The sequence below is a fragment of the Chelon labrosus genome (assembly GCF_963514085.1).
Source record: "Chelon labrosus genome assembly, chromosome: 4".
NCBI lineage: Eukaryota > Metazoa > Chordata > Actinopteri > Mugiliformes > Mugilidae > Chelon > Chelon labrosus.
Genome location: NC_140340.1, coordinates 4,064,575 through 4,082,693, shown reverse-complemented (window position 1 = coordinate 4,082,693; position 18,119 = coordinate 4,064,575). Strand labels below are relative to the sequence as shown.

At 42.1% G+C, this 18,119-nt stretch overlaps 1 protein-coding gene across 3 annotated transcripts in view; it reads left to right on the top strand.

Moving 5' to 3' along the window:
* pdzrn3b (PDZ domain containing RING finger 3b) overlaps positions 1-7,455 on the top strand; it is a 94,244-nt gene extending 86,789 nt beyond the window's left edge. For 2 of the 3 annotated variants that reach the window (XM_084543901.1, XM_084543899.1), the window contains 6 exons: positions 950-1,037; positions 2,749-2,847; positions 2,934-2,996; positions 3,134-3,235; positions 3,425-3,541; positions 3,902-7,455. In XM_084543901.1, coding sequence (XP_084400027.1) covers positions 950-1,037; positions 2,749-2,847; positions 2,934-2,996; positions 3,134-3,235; positions 3,425-3,541; positions 3,902-5,413 — 1,981 coding nt within the window. In that variant the 3' untranslated portion in view covers positions 5,414-7,455. The remainder of the gene's footprint in view (positions 1-949; positions 1,038-2,748; positions 2,848-2,933; positions 2,997-3,133; positions 3,236-3,424; positions 3,542-3,901) is intronic. The other variant, XM_084543900.1, reaches the window with a different exon arrangement.
* The last annotated feature ends 10,664 nt before the right edge of the window (positions 7,456-18,119 follow it).

Here is an 18,119-nt window from a genome sequence, read left to right as displayed (position 1 = left end):
ATATAATTGGCGTATGGTGCAAGCACCAAATTGCTTCCAGCCGCCATACTCACCGTTCTGGTAGCGGCCTTGGAGTATTGTAGCGTTTCCTTTTTCACAGTTAAGATCGATGGTGGTAAGAAGAGCTAGCCCCATCCATGCTCCACCCGTATTTTCACTAATACACAAGAGGGGTTACCTAGGCAACCAGATCTACGACCGTCCACCCTCGACCGACTGTCAGAGGATGGGCGTTGTCGAGCGTATTGCTTCGTTTGTGCGTTTAACTGTCTTTTAATCACATTGCTGCTATAATATCAACGATAAATTCCACTTTTAAATGAGAATGCATTTGAAATCCTCGCTGTCAGGACCCGGCAGCGTTGATAAGGTCGCTTTCAGACAAGATCTGAACCTTTACACCTCAACAGTCGTTTAAGAAAGGGGACACCTTATCTCGTTCCCCAGACTGAGCGCCCGCGACGACACGGGCTGGGGTGAAATTTGACGGAAGAAAGAAAAAAGGTCCCTGTCACTTTCTGGTGCCGACAGCTCCTCTGGGGCACACGGCCACAGTGAAATGATGGTTCTGTTCATTTGCGTATTCACCAAATTGCATCTCTTGCGTCTTGTGTGTGGCCGCACAGCCCGGCTACATTTGACTCTGGAGGCAGCAGCAGTTGCCCTTTAATGAATAATGGGTATTTCTTTAATTGATTTCTGAGTCAAATTAATAAAACAGCATGTTAATTATTAGCCTCCGGGAATTTCTTTGACGTATCTGTTTTAGGAGTGATTTCTTCATCGGGTTCTTATTACTCCCCTCACCCCCCTCTACTTGACATTTAATTTTCAAACTCTGGGGCGAAATTAAATCCAGACTGACAATTGTGTCAGTACATTTAAACAGTGTGTTCAATTTGCATTCTGCTGTTTTCCTAATTTATCTTCCGCTCTCTTTCTTTATTAGGCATCCTGCTGGGCACGAGTACTTCGACCCCAACGACTTCCTCGAGGGCATGCAACAAGACATAGAGCGCGAGGAGCTGGAATATGAGGTAAAGCACCGTCTCCTTTCCGTGTCCTCTCAATGAAGATCTACACTGGGACAGAAGTGCATTATCGCCCCATAAGCAGACCCGAGGTCGCCTCAGTGTCTCCAGTCCAATGGCCTCGCTAGAGACCGCGAGTCTTGATGCATCATGCTTATTGATGGAGCACTCCCCCTGCATCCAGACACCGAGATGTAAGCCAGACAGGAATTGAGTTGCTGGTTTGTTCCAGCAGATGCACAACGGTGGCATCATTACTTATTAGTGACAGGGCCTAATAAGTCTTCCTCAGCTCCTACGCAGTGGAGATGAGGCCCGGTGGATAATTAGATGGCACAGATAATAGGGCTGCAGTGATGAATCTGATGACGCTAACAATGGCTGGATGAGGCCGTGATCAGACCTCCGTTGTGCACCTTCAGTGACCTCCTCAAAAACCAGACCCCCCCTCTCCCTCCTGTTAAACCTCCTGCCTGATATTAATAATATCGATGGAGGAACTATAAGCACTGAGGTGTAATTCGGGGGCAGCTAATGACAGATGTGCAGCATGAACATCCCCGACTAACCCCTGCGTCCTTGAAGAGCGGCTGAGCTGACAAACAACCCTATGATTGTCTGCTCTGGAGCGTGCTTTGTTACTCTATAGATCATCATGTTTTTAACTTTACACAGGAATATATGGGAATATTTGACTGTTTGAATACAATTAAAGAAGTGCATACTTCTGTGAAATGTTTATAGCCAGTTAAAAGGTTTAGAGAATTAGGATTATTTGCTTTATCTTCTGTCTTGGAGACAATTTACCCTAAACACCGGGGTCACGTTATGGCAGCAACTGCAATGCAAGAAACAATTTCCTTGCAGGATATTCTGATATATTCTGATTCTGATCAGTGCTGACTATGATGCACCAATGCAAAGTAGTTATTCTGCAGATATTGTGTAGTTTTATTTTATTTTATTTCACAAAAAAATGACAAAATATTGTAGTATTAGATTAGATTCAGCTTTATTGTCATTACTCATGTTCAAGGACAAGGCAACAAACATGCGTAATGACAATAAAATTGAATCTAATCAAATCTAGTGTTACCCTGCAATGATTTATCATTTGAGCTATGTTGTTTTTGTAAAATAAATTAAAAGAAAACTGCAAAATTTACAATAAAAGCCATTAACTGTAATTAACACATCACCTCCACCATGGTGCAAACAAACTGGTGCAGCTGTGAGACTGTGCACAGACTGTGGCTGCAGCCTCGCACGGCCACAGAACGCACACAAAGAGCAAACGTGGTCCCAGAGTTATTTATTTTTATTTATTTTAAAGATAGTTTTGCTCAGAGTTAACCCTTGCGGGGGCTGTCCTCCGCCCTCAGAGACCAGCGCCGCTCGTATCTTTATCTGTATCGGCAAGATTACAGGTGTTGACAAGTGAAAAACGACGCTCCGACCCGTCCGCGGTTCCACTGCGTCATTTCTCATCCTGTCAGTGGGCCTCTGAGAAAGCCAGTGGCCTCCCTGCGTCCAGCTGAAAGATTCATTACAGTGATTGATGGGTCGATGTTGCTCTGTGATCCCATTTCGTAGTCGATACCTTTTGTTTGTCCAGAAACCCAAATATACTAATACGCAGCTATTTTTCTGCTGCAAAAATAAATAAATAAGTTATTTCAGGTTTGTGTGATATTAATCTGTGCGTACATCTTACCAGGAGGTGGATTTGTACCGAGCCAACATCCAAGACAAGCTCGGCCTGACGATCTGTTACAGAACCGACGACGAGGACGAGGCAGGGATCTACATTAGTGAGGTACGTGTCGCAGGGCGGCACCCAAATCTGCTTAAATACTAAATGAATGATGTTCACTTTAACTCACAATTGTCTCCTCACTTCAGATTGATCCGCACAGCATAGCTGCAAAGGACGGCAGAATTAGAGAAGGTGACAAAATCATCCAGGTAAGATCTCCTCCTATTTATATATGCTTAATGTATTAAATTACCATTTAACAGTTTTTAGGAAGTTGTATTTTTAGCATTTAGTTGCTTTAAGTTGTAGTTGTTAGATGCTAAATAGTTCTTTGTGTCCATTTAAGATAAACGGTGTTGAGATCCTAAATCGAGAGGACGCGGTCGCGCTACTGACCAGTGAAGGAAACCAGAATATCTCTCTGCTGGTGGCCAGACCAGAGATCCAGGTAATTAAAATGTTCTACCCTTATATGGTCACTTTTGGTACCAAATATAATGCCGTTTGCTTAAAATGCCAACACACAAGAACCTGATTTTAAACAGCAGATGTCTGTTTTTGTGTGAGAAAACTTTTGCAATTAAGTATTTGCATCTAATGAGGCGTCTCTCTCTCTCCACCCTCCGCTGCCTCTCAGCTGGACGAGGGCTGGATGGATGATGACAGGAACGACTTCCTGGATGACCTCCACATGGACATGCTGGAGCAGCAGCACCATCAGGCCATGCAGTTCACCGCCAGCATGCTGCAGCAGGTACGCCACACGTGCACAGCGTGAAGACACACAATCAATCTGCACATATGTTCATGTGTAGGTTATTTTGGCCGAGGCATTTCAGATGAGGGTAGCAGATGTTCAGCTGTTTTTTTCCATGAACAGAAGCTCAGCTTGTTGGCAAAGCTTTTGTTATAGATCCACTTCCAAATAATTGTAATACTATCTAACTTACTAAAATATTAAATCCAAACTTTATGTGCCATATTTATATATTTTAGTTTAAACCATTTAGTTGGCTTGTCTTCTGTTTTCAAGCTTGTTTTATAGTCAGTAGCTAGTAGGAATCCAACAGCAGCTTTCTTCTCTTTGGAGTCATTCTGTTGTTTCTTTCTGCAGAAGAAGCACGAAGAGGATGGGGGCACCACGGACACGGCCACGCTGCTCTCCAACCACCACGAGAAGGACAGCGGCGTCGGTCGCACGGACGAGAGCACACGAAACGACGAGAGCTCGGAGCAGGAGAACCTCGGCGACGACCAGACCACGGCCTCCAACACGCTGGGCAGCTGCAGAAAGCTGACGTACAGCCAGGACACCCTCGGCAGCACCGACCTGCCCTTCAGCGGCGAGTCATTCATCTCGGCGGACTACGCCGACACCGACTTTCTGGGCATCACGGCCGACGAGTGCGAGCGCTTCAGAGAACTCCTGGAGCTGAAGTGTCAGATGAGGAACAGCGGAGCCCAGGGCCTGTACTGCCAGGGAGGAGGCGCGGAAGGTCAGGACCCGGAGGGAGTGGACAAGGAGCTGGAGCTGCTCAACGAGGAGCTGCGCACTATCGAGCTGGAGTGCCTGAATATCGTCCGCGCCCACAAGATGCAGCAGCTGAGGGAGCAGTGCCGCGAGTCTTGGATGCTCCACAACAGCGGCTTCCGCAACTACAATACTAGCATAGATGCTCGCCGCCATGAGCTGTCAGACATCACAGAGCTGCCAGAGAAATCTGACAAGGACAGCTCCAGCGCCTACAACACAGGTGAAAGCTGCCGTAGCACCCCTCTGACTCTGGAGCTGTCTCCAGATAACTCTCTTCGTCGAGGAGCAGAGGACCAGGGTCCAGCTGGACCATCGGGCTCCAACGGCAGGTTGCTCAAGCCCCTCCTGTCCCCTGTGCAGGAAGTCTGCGGCCCCAGCCGGAGCAGAGGCTCCTCCAAGGATCCGGAGGGAGTCCCGCAAGCTGAGAGCAAGGATAGGAAACTGGGAGAGTCCAGCAAGAGTGGGCGTGGCTTTTCCCAACCGCATTCACCTTATAAACATGCTCACATACCTGCCCACGCCCAGCACTACCAAAGCTACATGCAGCTGATCCAGCAGAAATCGGCCGTAGAGTACGCCCAGAGCCAGATGAGTCTGGTCAGCATGTGCCGGGACAACATTACTCCCGACGACCTGGACCCCAAGATGGAGTGGAAGGTCAAGATCCGCAGCGACGGCACGCGCTACATCACGAAGCGGCCCGTTCGGGACAAGCTGCTGAGGGAGCGCGCCCTCCGGATTCACGAGGAGCGCTGCGGGATGACCACCGACGACGACGCCATAAGTGAGCTGAAGATGGGCCGCTACTGGAGCAAGGAGGAGAGGAAGCAGCACGCCGTGCGCGCCAAGGAGCAGAGGCAGCGCCGCGAGTTCATGAAGCAGAGCCGAGCTGATTGTCTGAAGGAGCAGCCCGGCCCCGAGGACAAAAAGGAGCCCAACATCATCGAACTCAGCCACAAAAAGATGATGAAAAAGAGGAATAAAAAAATATTTGACAACTGGATGACCATCCAGGAACTGCTGACCCATGGTACCAAGTCACCGGACGGCACAAGGGTTTACAACTCACTCCTGTCTGTAACCACAGTCTAAGATCTACTCTAAGTTCAGGTGGAAGGACGGATTGTAATGGACTGTACATAAGACACTACCAGCTGGGGTAGAGATTCCTGCCTCGTTCAATGTGGCAAACATTGTGTAAATAGGAAATAAGGAAAGCCTTCTCTGGACGAACATTTTCCACCACAAAGCTTTGACACGGCTACAATACGAAGATGATTTTGCAAACATTTTTCAATAACCTTTTCTACCTTTGCTTGCTATTTTTGGATATTTTTGCAAACAAAAAGACAATATTTGACTTTTTGGAAGGTTTTTGAAAGTGTGTAAAGCCCGCGTGCCAAACATAAACAGCCAGCATTTACACTATTTTACATATTTTGTGCATACTATATATCTCTTATCAGTATTTTACTGCTAAACATACGTAATGCTTTTTTTTCCCCCCCTGCTGCGTAGAACACATAACCCTTTCCAAAAGGACTTTTGTAAATTAAAAAATAAAATTTTGTATCAATTTTTTTTTTTGTTTTAATTTCTCTCCAATGGTGCTGATTTCCCAGTTAAATACCAGCAGCGATGTACCATCTGTTACATAATGTGGAGAACATCTCACCATGATATTATTGTGTATGTAGTAGGTATACTCAGAGAACGGTGTCCCTCACGTTGTTGAAAATGAAATGCCCGTGTTTGCTAAAGCACACGTCGTAGTCGCTTCTCGTAGGGTTTCATGTATCGAGCAGAATAACCGCTTAACAAATCCTTAGTTAGCCTCACAATTTGATGTCTTGTAAAATGAGAGAAATAATAAATTATTGTTTTATATATGATGAGCTTTGAAACGCTGTCGGAGTTTGTCATTTATAGGTTATGCTGGTCACACATAAAGCCACGCAGACTGAAGAAATATCCAAATGAGGTCCTGCAGGAAACATCGAATCATGCGTTTTATTAAATTGAGGTAGTAGTTTGATCTGGTTGGTTTGGTTCTGTAGGAGTCTGAACTCTTAAGGTTCATTCAAGGTACTGCGGGACGTAGACGCCGTAACCTACGTACGAAGCAGAGGCAATTGCTCTAAGACTACAGGGGAAGCTGAGCCTCCCCTAAAATATCACTGGCAATTTCGTCAAATACTACGGATTTACGTTACTACTCAAACTAAAATGTGCTAGAACATGATCGACTTCATGGCTACTTCTTATAATAACACAATCGTTAATAAGTTTTAGCCGTTCGTCTATCGTGATTTTTTTTTCTCATATCACGGTCCGTTTAAAAACCCATTGAGGCTCGGCTTCAATGGACTTTCAATGGGGCTTCAGAATGGGCCGATCTCAGGGCAAAAAAGCTCGACATTTATTGGACAAACGCTCCAAAATCGTCACTTCCAGGGAAGCCGGGCGTCTCAGGGAGTGAATGGGCAGTGGGATGTACCAGGACGCCGAGCTTCTGTATGATGATTGGATGAACTGTTAACGTGGCTGGAACTCGTCGTGATTGACAGCGCTTTAAGCCTATACCAGACTATACTTCTGCATCGAAGGATTTTAGGTCAGTCCCATGCGGATATTTGGCGAGTGAAGTTACAGTAATACCACAGGGTTAATACTAAGCTACTGCTAATTATCTGTTGCGATATATCGCACTATTTCCATCCGTCAAAATAAAATCGTGAATATATAGCGTTATTGAGTTTGCTACTTGTTTTCATTTCAGTTTTAAAAAGTTCATTTATTTGCAATTGTAGGGGGTAAACTAGCCAGCCAGCTAGCTAGCTGCACCCACTGTAGTTTAAAAGTTGATAGCTTAAAAGTTGAATGAAGTTTCTACGTTAAACGATTCAAGCTGAATTAATTCAATTAATTTTGGTTAGAAGAATGATAATAATACGAAGAACACTTCTGATAACAGTAGAGTGCATTTTCATGCACTGTAATTAACTAATAATAACTATAAACATAGGCCTATACAATATAAGGAGAATTAATTAGTAACCCTGTTAAATTTAATGATGTAATATTTGGCCAATTTTACAAAACTGGGCTTCCCCTATTTGAAAGACCAGCAGCCGCCACTGGTACGAAGCCATTTCTACTTGTGGTTCATTCTGCAAAAACGCCGCCCAAACACTAGTGTCTTTTTTGCCAGTCGGGTTCATTTTTGTATCTACTTCCAGCTTCACTTTCAACAATGGCCGCTGAAATTACGCCGAAGACGAGTCAAACAAATGTTTGCATCTCCAAACCTCCTCAGTTAACCTTTCCTCCATGTGTTCCACCATGAGTTACATTTCAGGGGAGGTGCACGTCAGGCTACGGCGTTAGGGCCTGCGTTGTCAAATTGACGCGGAAGCCTAAACCGCCTATTACGTGTCTTTTTCTGTCGCTGCTGTCTAAATTTAAACTTTAGGGAAATTTAAAAAGGTCCCTATTTGCGGTGGGGGTGTATTATTAGTCAGAAAGACAGGAAGTCACATGGTGGGTCTTGCAGTGCAGAAAATTTCTGGTTGAGTAAACAGCATTTCACTTCCTCCACCATTTTTGAGATGCTTCCTTTTGAGGCCGTGGGTTTTGAATCAGCTTTGCTACTGTTCATCACTCTTCTAGTGCCGACCCCGTTTGTAAAGCAGTAGATTGTAACAGCAGCACGCCTTGAATCCTTACACAACACATTACAACAACAAGTACAACCCCTGCACTCTGATAAACCTTGAAAAATAAACTCGTCAAAGTTGAATAAGCAAAATGTAGCACTGTAATGTTTACAGATAGCTAGGACCAGAGTCTAGGTTCGTATGAGTGATTAATACTAGTTCTTAGAAATTTAGAAATAACAGACCACAGACCAGTGAATAAGTTTTAACTGCCGGCTTGTTTATGTAAAAAGTTAATAGAAAAAAAACAACAATACCAATAATAGACCAGACATACACACATACAACAAATAACTTTTTCCAATTCCCTTCAACCATTGAAAAGAAACCAAATTCTCAGGAAAATAATGTTATTTATCCCTATTTAGTTCATTTAGATTTAATCCAATCTGGTTTAGATATAATTTTATATCTAGGTTTCCTATTTTGGTTGTTTAGTTTCTGGTATCACTTTTGAGTTTACTTAGTTTAAGTTCTCATATTATCTCAGTTAGGCCTATTTAGAGTAAAACAAGGAAGGTTTTGCCAGAAAAACTTCTGAGTCTGAATGACACATTCATCTGCGAGACTGGGGCTTCACTTCTCACGATGTGTTCTACAACCATTCGTTGCACTTCTGGAGGGTTAACGTAACTCATGGCTCCCTTAGGCGTTTTATCTCCTGTAGTGTGGCTGGGTGTGCTGCTCAAGGAAGGTTCTCCCAGTTCTGTTGTCCTCTCTGGATGAGCTTGACAAGTTACTTGAGGCTCGGAAGCTAATGATTGAGCCGGTGGGCTTTGGAGCACCGCAATGGAAGGCTCACTTGCAGGCTCACTCATAGACTCTATTTCAGCAGCTACAGATTTACTGCATTCGGAGAGCTGTTCTTGCAAGATTTCTTCAAAGGATCTGCCACTGAGTTTGGCTATCTTTTGCAGTTCGCTCAAAAAGCACTGGGTGGCGCTACCAGTTACAATCGGCACATATTCACTTGAAAGGGCTCTTATTTGGTAAATGACTTGACTGGGACTCTCATAGCTGTATGGAAGTACAGGCTTAAGAGTGCTCACTGCAGATCCACTCTCATACTCTACAATAGCATTTTTGTGGTATGGAGACTGGGGGTTATCTACTCTTACTGTTCTCGCAATGCGCCCATATTTGTTCAAGAAATCAGTTAATTCCTCGTCTGCCTCAGTATCAGTGAGTCCACTAACAATAACTGAGTTAGGTACTTTAATACTCTCTCTTTCTACTACTTCCATATTGCCGGACTTAACTAGTTTAGGTCTGTGTGGTCTGGAAAATAGGACAATTTAGTGTTTTGTTTCTAGTTTGACTAGCAAACACTCCTGGCTGGCTCGCCAATTGTTGTGTAGCACTGTAATGTTTACAGATAGCTAGGACCAGAGTCTAGGTTCGTATGAGTGATTAATACTAGTTCTTAGAAATAACAGACCACAGACCAGTGAATAAGTTTTAACTGCCGGCTTGTTAAAAGTTAACAGAAAAAAAACAACAATACCAATACAGACATACACACATACAACAAATAACTTTTTTCCAATTCCCTTCAACCACTGAAAAGAAACCAAATTCTCAGGAAAATAATGTTATTTATTCCTATTTAGTTCATTTAGATTTAATCCAATCTGGTTTAGATATAATTTTATATATAGGTTTCCTATTTTGGTTGTTTAGTTTCTGGTATCTCTTTTGAGTTTACTTAGTTTAAGTTCTCATATTATCTCAGTTAGGCATATTTATCTTTGCTGTTCTCTTCTCTCTTTCTTCTGTCTGTACCCGGCTGGCCTTAGGCAGATGGGTCCCTCCATATGAGCTGGGTTCTGCTCGAGGTTTCTTCCTGTTAAAAGGGAGTTTTTCCTTGCCACCGTTGCCTTCAGGCTTGCTCTGGGGGTTTCAGGCCGGGTTTTTGTAAAGCGTCTTGAGACGATTTGTATTGTTACTGACGCTATATAAATAAAATTGAATTGAATTGAATTTAGAGTTTAGTTCTATTTTTCTACTTTCTCTTTTGTTTGCTTAAGAAGTTCTGTTTAAGCTTTACTCACTTTAAACAACCCATTAATGTAATACCAAGTTGGCACACAATAAGGAAAAGTGAATAAACACAGTTCAATAAAATATCAAAAGAAAATACAACTCAAATCTCTCACAGATCAATGAAACAAATTTCCGCAGTTTGGTATATTACCAGTCCTTTATGAGTCCAAATGAAATTCACTGCGTACTGCTGCAAAAACCTGTCAGTTTTGTCCTACCACGGTTCCAGTGTAGGAATCAGTGTCTTTGTCCACAGCGTGCAGGTAAGTTTCTTTCAGAATAGTGATCCTCCAAGTCTCTCTCCTATGGGTGGCTCACCATCTTTCTTTCCACAGCTCCAGGTGGTTTCACACACCAGCGATCCCAACTTAAAAAACCTGGCCTGCCATACAACAAGGCAACGCATATGCAGGCATTTTAGCTTCAGGTATATCAAGTAAAATAATAAAATTAACGTACTAGCATTGAAATGTCGGTCAAATATTAATCTAAATTCCAACCGCGACCTAAAATGGCGGCTCTGCTCTCGCTTTTCGCGAGGCAAACTTGACCGTGTATGCTTCTTTCTTAAAGTTTAGCTACATATTACACTAATGAAAACATAAAATACACAACGTAACATTTGCTCAAACTGCTTTAGTTTAGCTGCTAGTAACATTATCTTCACATTTGGCTAATACAACAAAGGATAACCTGATAGTATACTGAAAAAGTAGCTTTTCGACTCACCAAATCCTCGGTTAAAACACAAAAACAAAATCCAGCAAAGCGGACAGCAGGTGAATATATCTCCCAATAAAAGAAAACAAGGTGTAAAACCTCCAAATATAGTTCTTTTGCTCCTATTTATTTTCTCCTTTTCCTCCCGTCCTCGACCTTTCCGTCTCTAGCGTTCTGTTCTTCTCTAATTATTGCTCCTCCCTCCAGCAGGTGGCGCTACTGATGCTACCGCTGAACTTCCTAAAGGAGCAGTACACACAAAAATAAAGATAATTTCAACTAATTTTGTGGCATTCTGTTACTTTAAACACAACTATTATTTTATTTGTTTACATTTAGTTTTCACCTAAACTTTTATTAGTTTATTTATATTCATCTGGGTTACAAAAAGTTTTGATGTGTCCAAACTAACTAGTTGATCTGATGTGCACTGAGCTCCAGTGCACTGTGAAGACTTCCTATAATTCATGCAGGTGAATCGCATGATGTGATCTTGAGAGATTTTCTCCAGAACGACGGAAGAACACAAATTTATTTTGCAGGTCGACTGCATTCTTGCTCTGAGCGGTAAATTGACTTTGAATGTCTGTGTGCACCTTTGGCTTTGGCTGAACATCTGAAAATGAACCAGACATTAAAACCTACCTGTGAGTACAAAATACCCCCCCTTTGTACGTCTTACTGAGACCTCCGCTGTGATACAGTCTTCAGTTTGCATTATTAGTCGGGTTCAGTATACTATACACGAAAGTATCTCTGCATCACTTAAGGGGGATGATTATGATAATGAGAGCAGCCCGGGGTGCAAGCTCAGCCTCTTCCTCTGTGTCTGGTAGAGTATAATTGATTGCTCCTCCTTAAGCCTGACCGAACCCAAGCCTTGTGATTTATGTCAGGGTCCGAGTCTCTGTACACACTCCTTTAATAGGAGATAACAATATGGCATGCAAGGCAAAGGAAAAGCTCTAGCAATCAATTCTGGGACGCCCCGCAACCCAGCCACCGCCACAGACTGCTGGGAGATTAGCTGATCACATACTCAGCTTCGCTACCCCCGTGTATTTTTATTTTTTTTTATTATTATTATCTTAGGGATGAAAGTGTTCGTCCTCCTCGCCAGTTTGACAGCCCGGCGTTTGGGCTTAAGAGCAGGACTCATCAGTTTAAATGTCAGCGTGGAGAACAGGCCGACATTCCAGCGTACTCATCCATTAACTGATAAGGAGGCGGCTCCTCTGCTCATTCTGATGCTGTTTCACTATCGAGACTGAGGCGCACGTACCTGCTCGATAAGCCCCGGACAATAAGCCTTTCTTACCCTCGCCGTGTTTGACAGCAGACCGCCATTTGAACACATGACGGTGCAACTCTCAGGAGATCCTACGTGCACTGCCTGATTTTTTGCATGACCAAATTTAAGGTCAGCATATCCAAAGTTTTGCAGGTGCTGAGGCCGTGTTAGCGTATCTCATATCTTAGGATGAAAGACAAGGAGGTGCTGGATAAACAGAAAGAAACGCTGAACCACAAATTTGTGTCTGAACATAAGTCAAAAAAAAAAAGGGGGAGTGCTCAGATGTGCAGTCGTGCCCTCAGAGGATTTGATTTCACAATTTTACGAAAAACGTAAAAACGCTGCTGATGTGAAACTCCATCTCAGCACGGAGAAGGAAACTGCTGCAAAAGTTTTTATCTTGAGGCAGTAAATCTTCAGATCTCTAATTAGAGATATGCACTTAAATTGAGATTGGGTTTTTTTTAAGTATTGTTTCTTAAAATTTAATAAGTGGATATTCAGGTCGATCATTTTGACCTTGACTTGCATGACTGGTCAGTAGTCATCAATCAGCCCATGGTTTTAAAATGACTGTGATAACCCTGCTGCAGAATTAGAGGGACTGGATTTATGGGTTTTATGAACAGCGTCAGGTTTTCCATGAATGCAAAAAGACATTTAGTGGAGTAGAAAATGAAGAAAGTCCCTTAGTATGTGACCTATTTTCATAAATCAAACATTACTTCAAGTGCAGTTTTCAAACAGGTCCCAGAAGAACAAATATAGGTGCAGAGAAAATAGCATGTTTATGCTTTTTGGGTGTTTTTTTTTTTCTTTCTTTCTAGAGATAAAGAAATGTTTTCCGGGAGAGCTGTGGATCTGCAAATTACTCTTATCTGTCACCTCATCGGCTTTAATCCTGTCAAACTTTGCAAGAAGTAAATACGTCCGGATAGAAGAGAGAGTCTCCAAGAATAAGCTGTAATATATCACTATAATAAAATGAAAAATATTAAAATTATTCTGATTTATCACAAGTATGAGATGGAACAACGCAGGGACGAAAACAATGATTCATGGGTTTAAGACATGCAGCAACGTGAGCCGGCAATGAAGATGTAGTAAACCGTATATGTGCTTAATACTATCCACATTTAGCTAAATGTAAGCTATAACATCTTAATATCCTAGTTTGTGATACTGCACCGATAAGATTGAAGTCTTATTAAACAATAAAAAGTAAAGTAACAAGGCTAAAAGCTGACTAGCTAAGCAATTTAACTTAATTTAATGGCATTTTTAAACCTTTAAATCACATATTTTAGGGTAAAGTTTTAATATATTATTAATATAAAACATCTTACTTATGGACAAGAGCTTTCCCTTTGTAGAAACTGCATTTCCCATGTAGATAATGCAACAAAAAACATTCAAGCTGTATACAGTATATACAGCTTGAATGTTTTTTCTCAGCTTCATATAACATTGCAGAATTAGCCTTTCATAATTTATAAAAAAAATAAACCAAACAGAGGGGAAAAAGTCTGGTCAGAGAGAACCACATCTACTGCTGAGGTTCAGTTCAATTAAATTTTATTTGATATAGCATCAATAACAATACAAACTGTCTCAAGAAGCTTTAGAGAACCCAGAAAAAAAATCTCTTTTAACAGGAAGAAACCTGGAGCAGAACCCAGCTCATATTGGGGCGACCCATCTCCTTGAGCCCGTCTGGGTAGAGACAGAAAAAGAGAGAGAAGAGAGAGAGCATCAGGAGGAACAACATATATCTGACTAAAGCGTACATGTAGAATCAAATCATGATAGGTGTCACGGCAGCCCGCTTCTCCGAGCAGTGTTGTGCAAAGCGATGTTCTCTCTTCTTTGACCTTTTCGGTCAATTCTCCTGAGTCAGCTGCCGTATTTTCTAACATGCAATCACATGTCACCGTCAACAGTGCAGGTATCTGAGGCGTTCTGCCTCAAGCACGCCTCGATCGGTTGCTTGATACCACACCTGATTTGCAAATGTAGTCATTAAAAGTGGCATTTTGTGTTGAATCTGGAGATAAAATATTAACTGTGCTGAGCTATTTAAATAGTTCTTGTCTGATTTTGGTGGCGGGCCGTGCATTTTCTACCTAGGCCTTCAATGTCCTCCAGCCTTATTCAAAACACCTCTTAATACGACCGTTATGGTGCCACTGCTATTGAAACCAACATACGGATATGCATAAAACAGGACGTTGCATCATAGACGGGTATCTCATATAGTGAGATGAAAGTCATTACTAAAGCAAGAAACTCAATTCACAAACTCTCCTCTCGCCCACTGCAACCACAGCCGCGCTGCAGCTGCAAACCAGTGCCACATACGTCAAATCCAGCAGGAGCATCCATGTCGACTCAAGAGAAATGGAAAAAAAAAAACATAAAATATGTAAATGTCTTTCTAAGAAGATCTGCAACCAAATCGATAGCCTCTCCTCCTTCCGCCATCTTGGGTTCAAAAAATAGGAAGAAGTAGATTTGCTTGTGCAGCTCGGAACAGATGAACATGAACCGCTAGCTTAGCTTAAACAGAACGGCTCTCTGACTGTGCAATCAGAGGACACGAAAACGCTGACGCTACCGTAGGCCACAGAGAAGGCCTAAGAATACCAACTTGAAATGTGATTGGTTAAAGGAACGGTGTCATTACGATGTGTTTCAAGCTTCAGCCGCCTGCAGTTTGAATTGTGAAGGCCCAGGTAGATCTCTTTGACTCCGCCAACACATGATGGCTGAAATATGATTGGATAAAAGCTCTGAGGCAAAGTTTCACTGCAGGAATCACTGCAGCTGAGAAAGAGACAAGTCATAAAAGGAAAAGAATAGGCTGTTGTTAAATATTTAATAAGATTAATGGCAAAATATCAAAATGTAAGTCAGTGATTTAGATGAGGTTTGGGCCAGCAGAGAAGGCTTTGCTGGCCCAAAAGTTTATATAACACATATCATTTCAGTATATTGTGTAAGCAGGCTAAGTGTCCATGCTTGGAAAAAAGACAGAGAGAACTGGTTAGGGTGAAGGCAAATTCAGAGTCAAATCAATCATCATTAGAAGAGGAAACAGACTTTAATTCTCCCAGAATTTAATTGCATATCTTGGAATCTGCATCTGAGGCTCAAGAGAATGTCAGGGCCATGCCACTATTGTAAGTGTTCTGGTCTGGATGAGATTCGAAAAACGCTAAAAGCAACGAGATATGTGGTTTTGGTGAAAGAGGAAAAGGAGAAAAAAAAAAAAAAGAGACTGTATTGGACTCCGCTGTTAGCGTAGCATGAAAGCTTCCTCAAAACTGTCCCAGTGGTCTGAAAACAAGTGTACGGTGGCACCATCATTACCTGCAGCTCCTGCTTCTGTCTTTGACTCATTACTTTTGCACTTTGGCTAAAAAGGTCAGGACGACGCAATAAGGCAGCAAGAATCCTTCCAGCTCGAAACCCTTGGCCTTAATCAGACAGAAGCCTGGCAGGAACACGACTGACTTTCAGAAATGACACTTAACACAGCGGTTACACATGAACGCTGAAACAGTAGAGGCTTTTTTTTTTTCTTCTTTCAATGAACTAAACCCCTCCATTTAGTATGAAACATTCCACAGGTTTTTAATGTGGAGCTTAGTTTCTCCTGGCTCTCCTACTTCTTCTTACATTTCTTTTCCATTGAGATGAATGCAAAACGCATGAGAACTCTCTGAATGCCAAAGACGCATTAAATGTCTCAAACTACGCATTTGACCCTTGCGTGGTCTTGTAAGCTTCAAAGGCCCCCTTTTTTTTTTGCTTGTGTTTTGTTTATAGCCCAGCGGAGCCGTAACTCACGGAGGCCCGTCCTCCCACAACCGCTCAGCTATTCTCATAGCACAGTTTCCTGGGTCAGATCGCATGAACCTCCGCGGCTCCCCTTTTCCGCAGATTTATTGGCTGACAGCTAATTTATCCATTATACACATTCCAAATTATAGGGTTCGGTCAGCAGGATGGCGGCAACGGAGCAAGGAAGGGAAGAAAGAGAGAAAGAGAGGGGGACATACTGTCCACCACATTTCCCACTGGGTCCACAGGGTTTATCCCGTTCTGTGCAGTGCCTGATAGCACCTGGACCATTAATGGTCAAAATAGGCTGGCTTCATTCATTTTAAATAAACAAAACAGATTTCAAATGTATCTCCCCATGCTTTAGCCATATTTGGAAGGTCCTGGCACCACCCAGACAAGCTGGCATTTCACAATAAATCTATTCAGCTCCAATGTAAACTAATGGATAAATATATATATATTTCAATTAATCTGTAGTCACCTCCTGAACACACTGCTCTGAAACGTGATCACGAGCAAGAAGATCACATGAAGTGAGCATTTAAACGTCCAAGAAATGTTCTTGGAAAACAACACGGGTGTCCCGTGAGCTTTACTTTCAGACCAACTTCTGGTTGCACGAGATTAAAGTTGCCTACGGGAGTTTATATATCCAAAGGGGTTAGCTAGGCGGTTGTAATTGTCAAGAAAGAAGATGCAACATGTTTATTTGTGAGCTTTATTGCTAGAAGAAAGTGTCAAACATGCGGCCCCCGGGCCAAAACTGGCCCATCAGCGGGTCCAATCTGGCCCTTGGGACGAATTTGCAAAGTGCATAAATTAAACAGAAAACTGCAATTTGTTTTTTTTTAAAAATAGCATTGGCACTTTTTTCCTAATTTTTCCAGTAGGGGCTGCACTGTTTTATTCAGAGTTGTAGACATAACACAACACTGAGACCCACAACTAACCTGTATATGGCAGCAAGTCACCGAAATTTAAGTTATTGTTACGTATGCAAATCTTGCACATTTTTCTACATTTTTATTTTATTTTTACATTTTATTTTTATTTTTATTTCATTTTTATTTATTAACTTTTTTTTTTGCTAGTTGTTTTCGACAGTGTATTTTTATTTATTTTTTTAATTTATTTATTTATTTATTTGTGCAACTGAAATACTGTGACCAGGCAATTTCCCTTGTGGATCAATAAAGTCGAAGTGTAAGTCTAAGTTGACACTACAAGTAAAGGTACAAAAACACCAAGCAACACCACCTACATCTTGGCAGAATCATCGTTGAAATTGTTGCTCAAGCGTTTCTTTGACAGTACGTTGTCATCCATTTAAAAAAAAATAATAATAATTTTTAAAAAATAGTGAAACCATCCCATATGATTATCTGACTCTTGGGAGCACAGGTGAACGTTGAGGCCAGTTTGACTTTGATTGCCTTTTGCACAGCAACAAGTACTGGGTTTTGGTTTGCAGCCAAATATCACTGCTTCTATTTAAACTTAGTCGCCTCCTGTCTCCAGGTCTGTGCTCAACTCCAAGGCATGAAAGATGAGAGTGGTAAAAAAATAAATAAAAAATCAACTAAAAACATTTCCCAAATGTCAAACAACTGCATTAATGATCCTCTGCCGCCTCTGTCTCTGTCCCTCGGGGGAGAAACTATTCTGAATTGCTCATCTTACGATTATATTTCATGTGTAGCGCTGGTATTTTTCATTTTGTAAGGTTAAATAAAACGCTTTCATCAGTTTAGTTCAGAAGGCGTCCTTCCCACAAACGTACCTGCTTAGATCTCTAAGATGAAGCAAACTCAGCCTTGGTTGAATAACAATTAAGCTGTTGGGTATGTTCAGGTCTAATAGTTGGTTTATGCTTCTGGGTTAAGGGGTTAAGTTGACGCAGAAGCTACGGCGACAACGCAAACACCTATGTACACCTCTCCAGAAACATGTCACGGCAACAGGGACCACAAGAGCTGTGATTGGTCCACTTGGTAGTAACGTGTTTCCGGTTTAGTATTTCCGGCTGCTTCTCCATCTCCAGTTTTCGAATTGATTGTTTTGGATCAATAAATAATCGGTAAGGTTAACTGAGGAGGTGTGGAGACACAGACATTTTTATGATTTGTGTTCAAATGTACAAATTCGGCCAAAATTTCCTGCTTCCAACATTGTTGAAAGT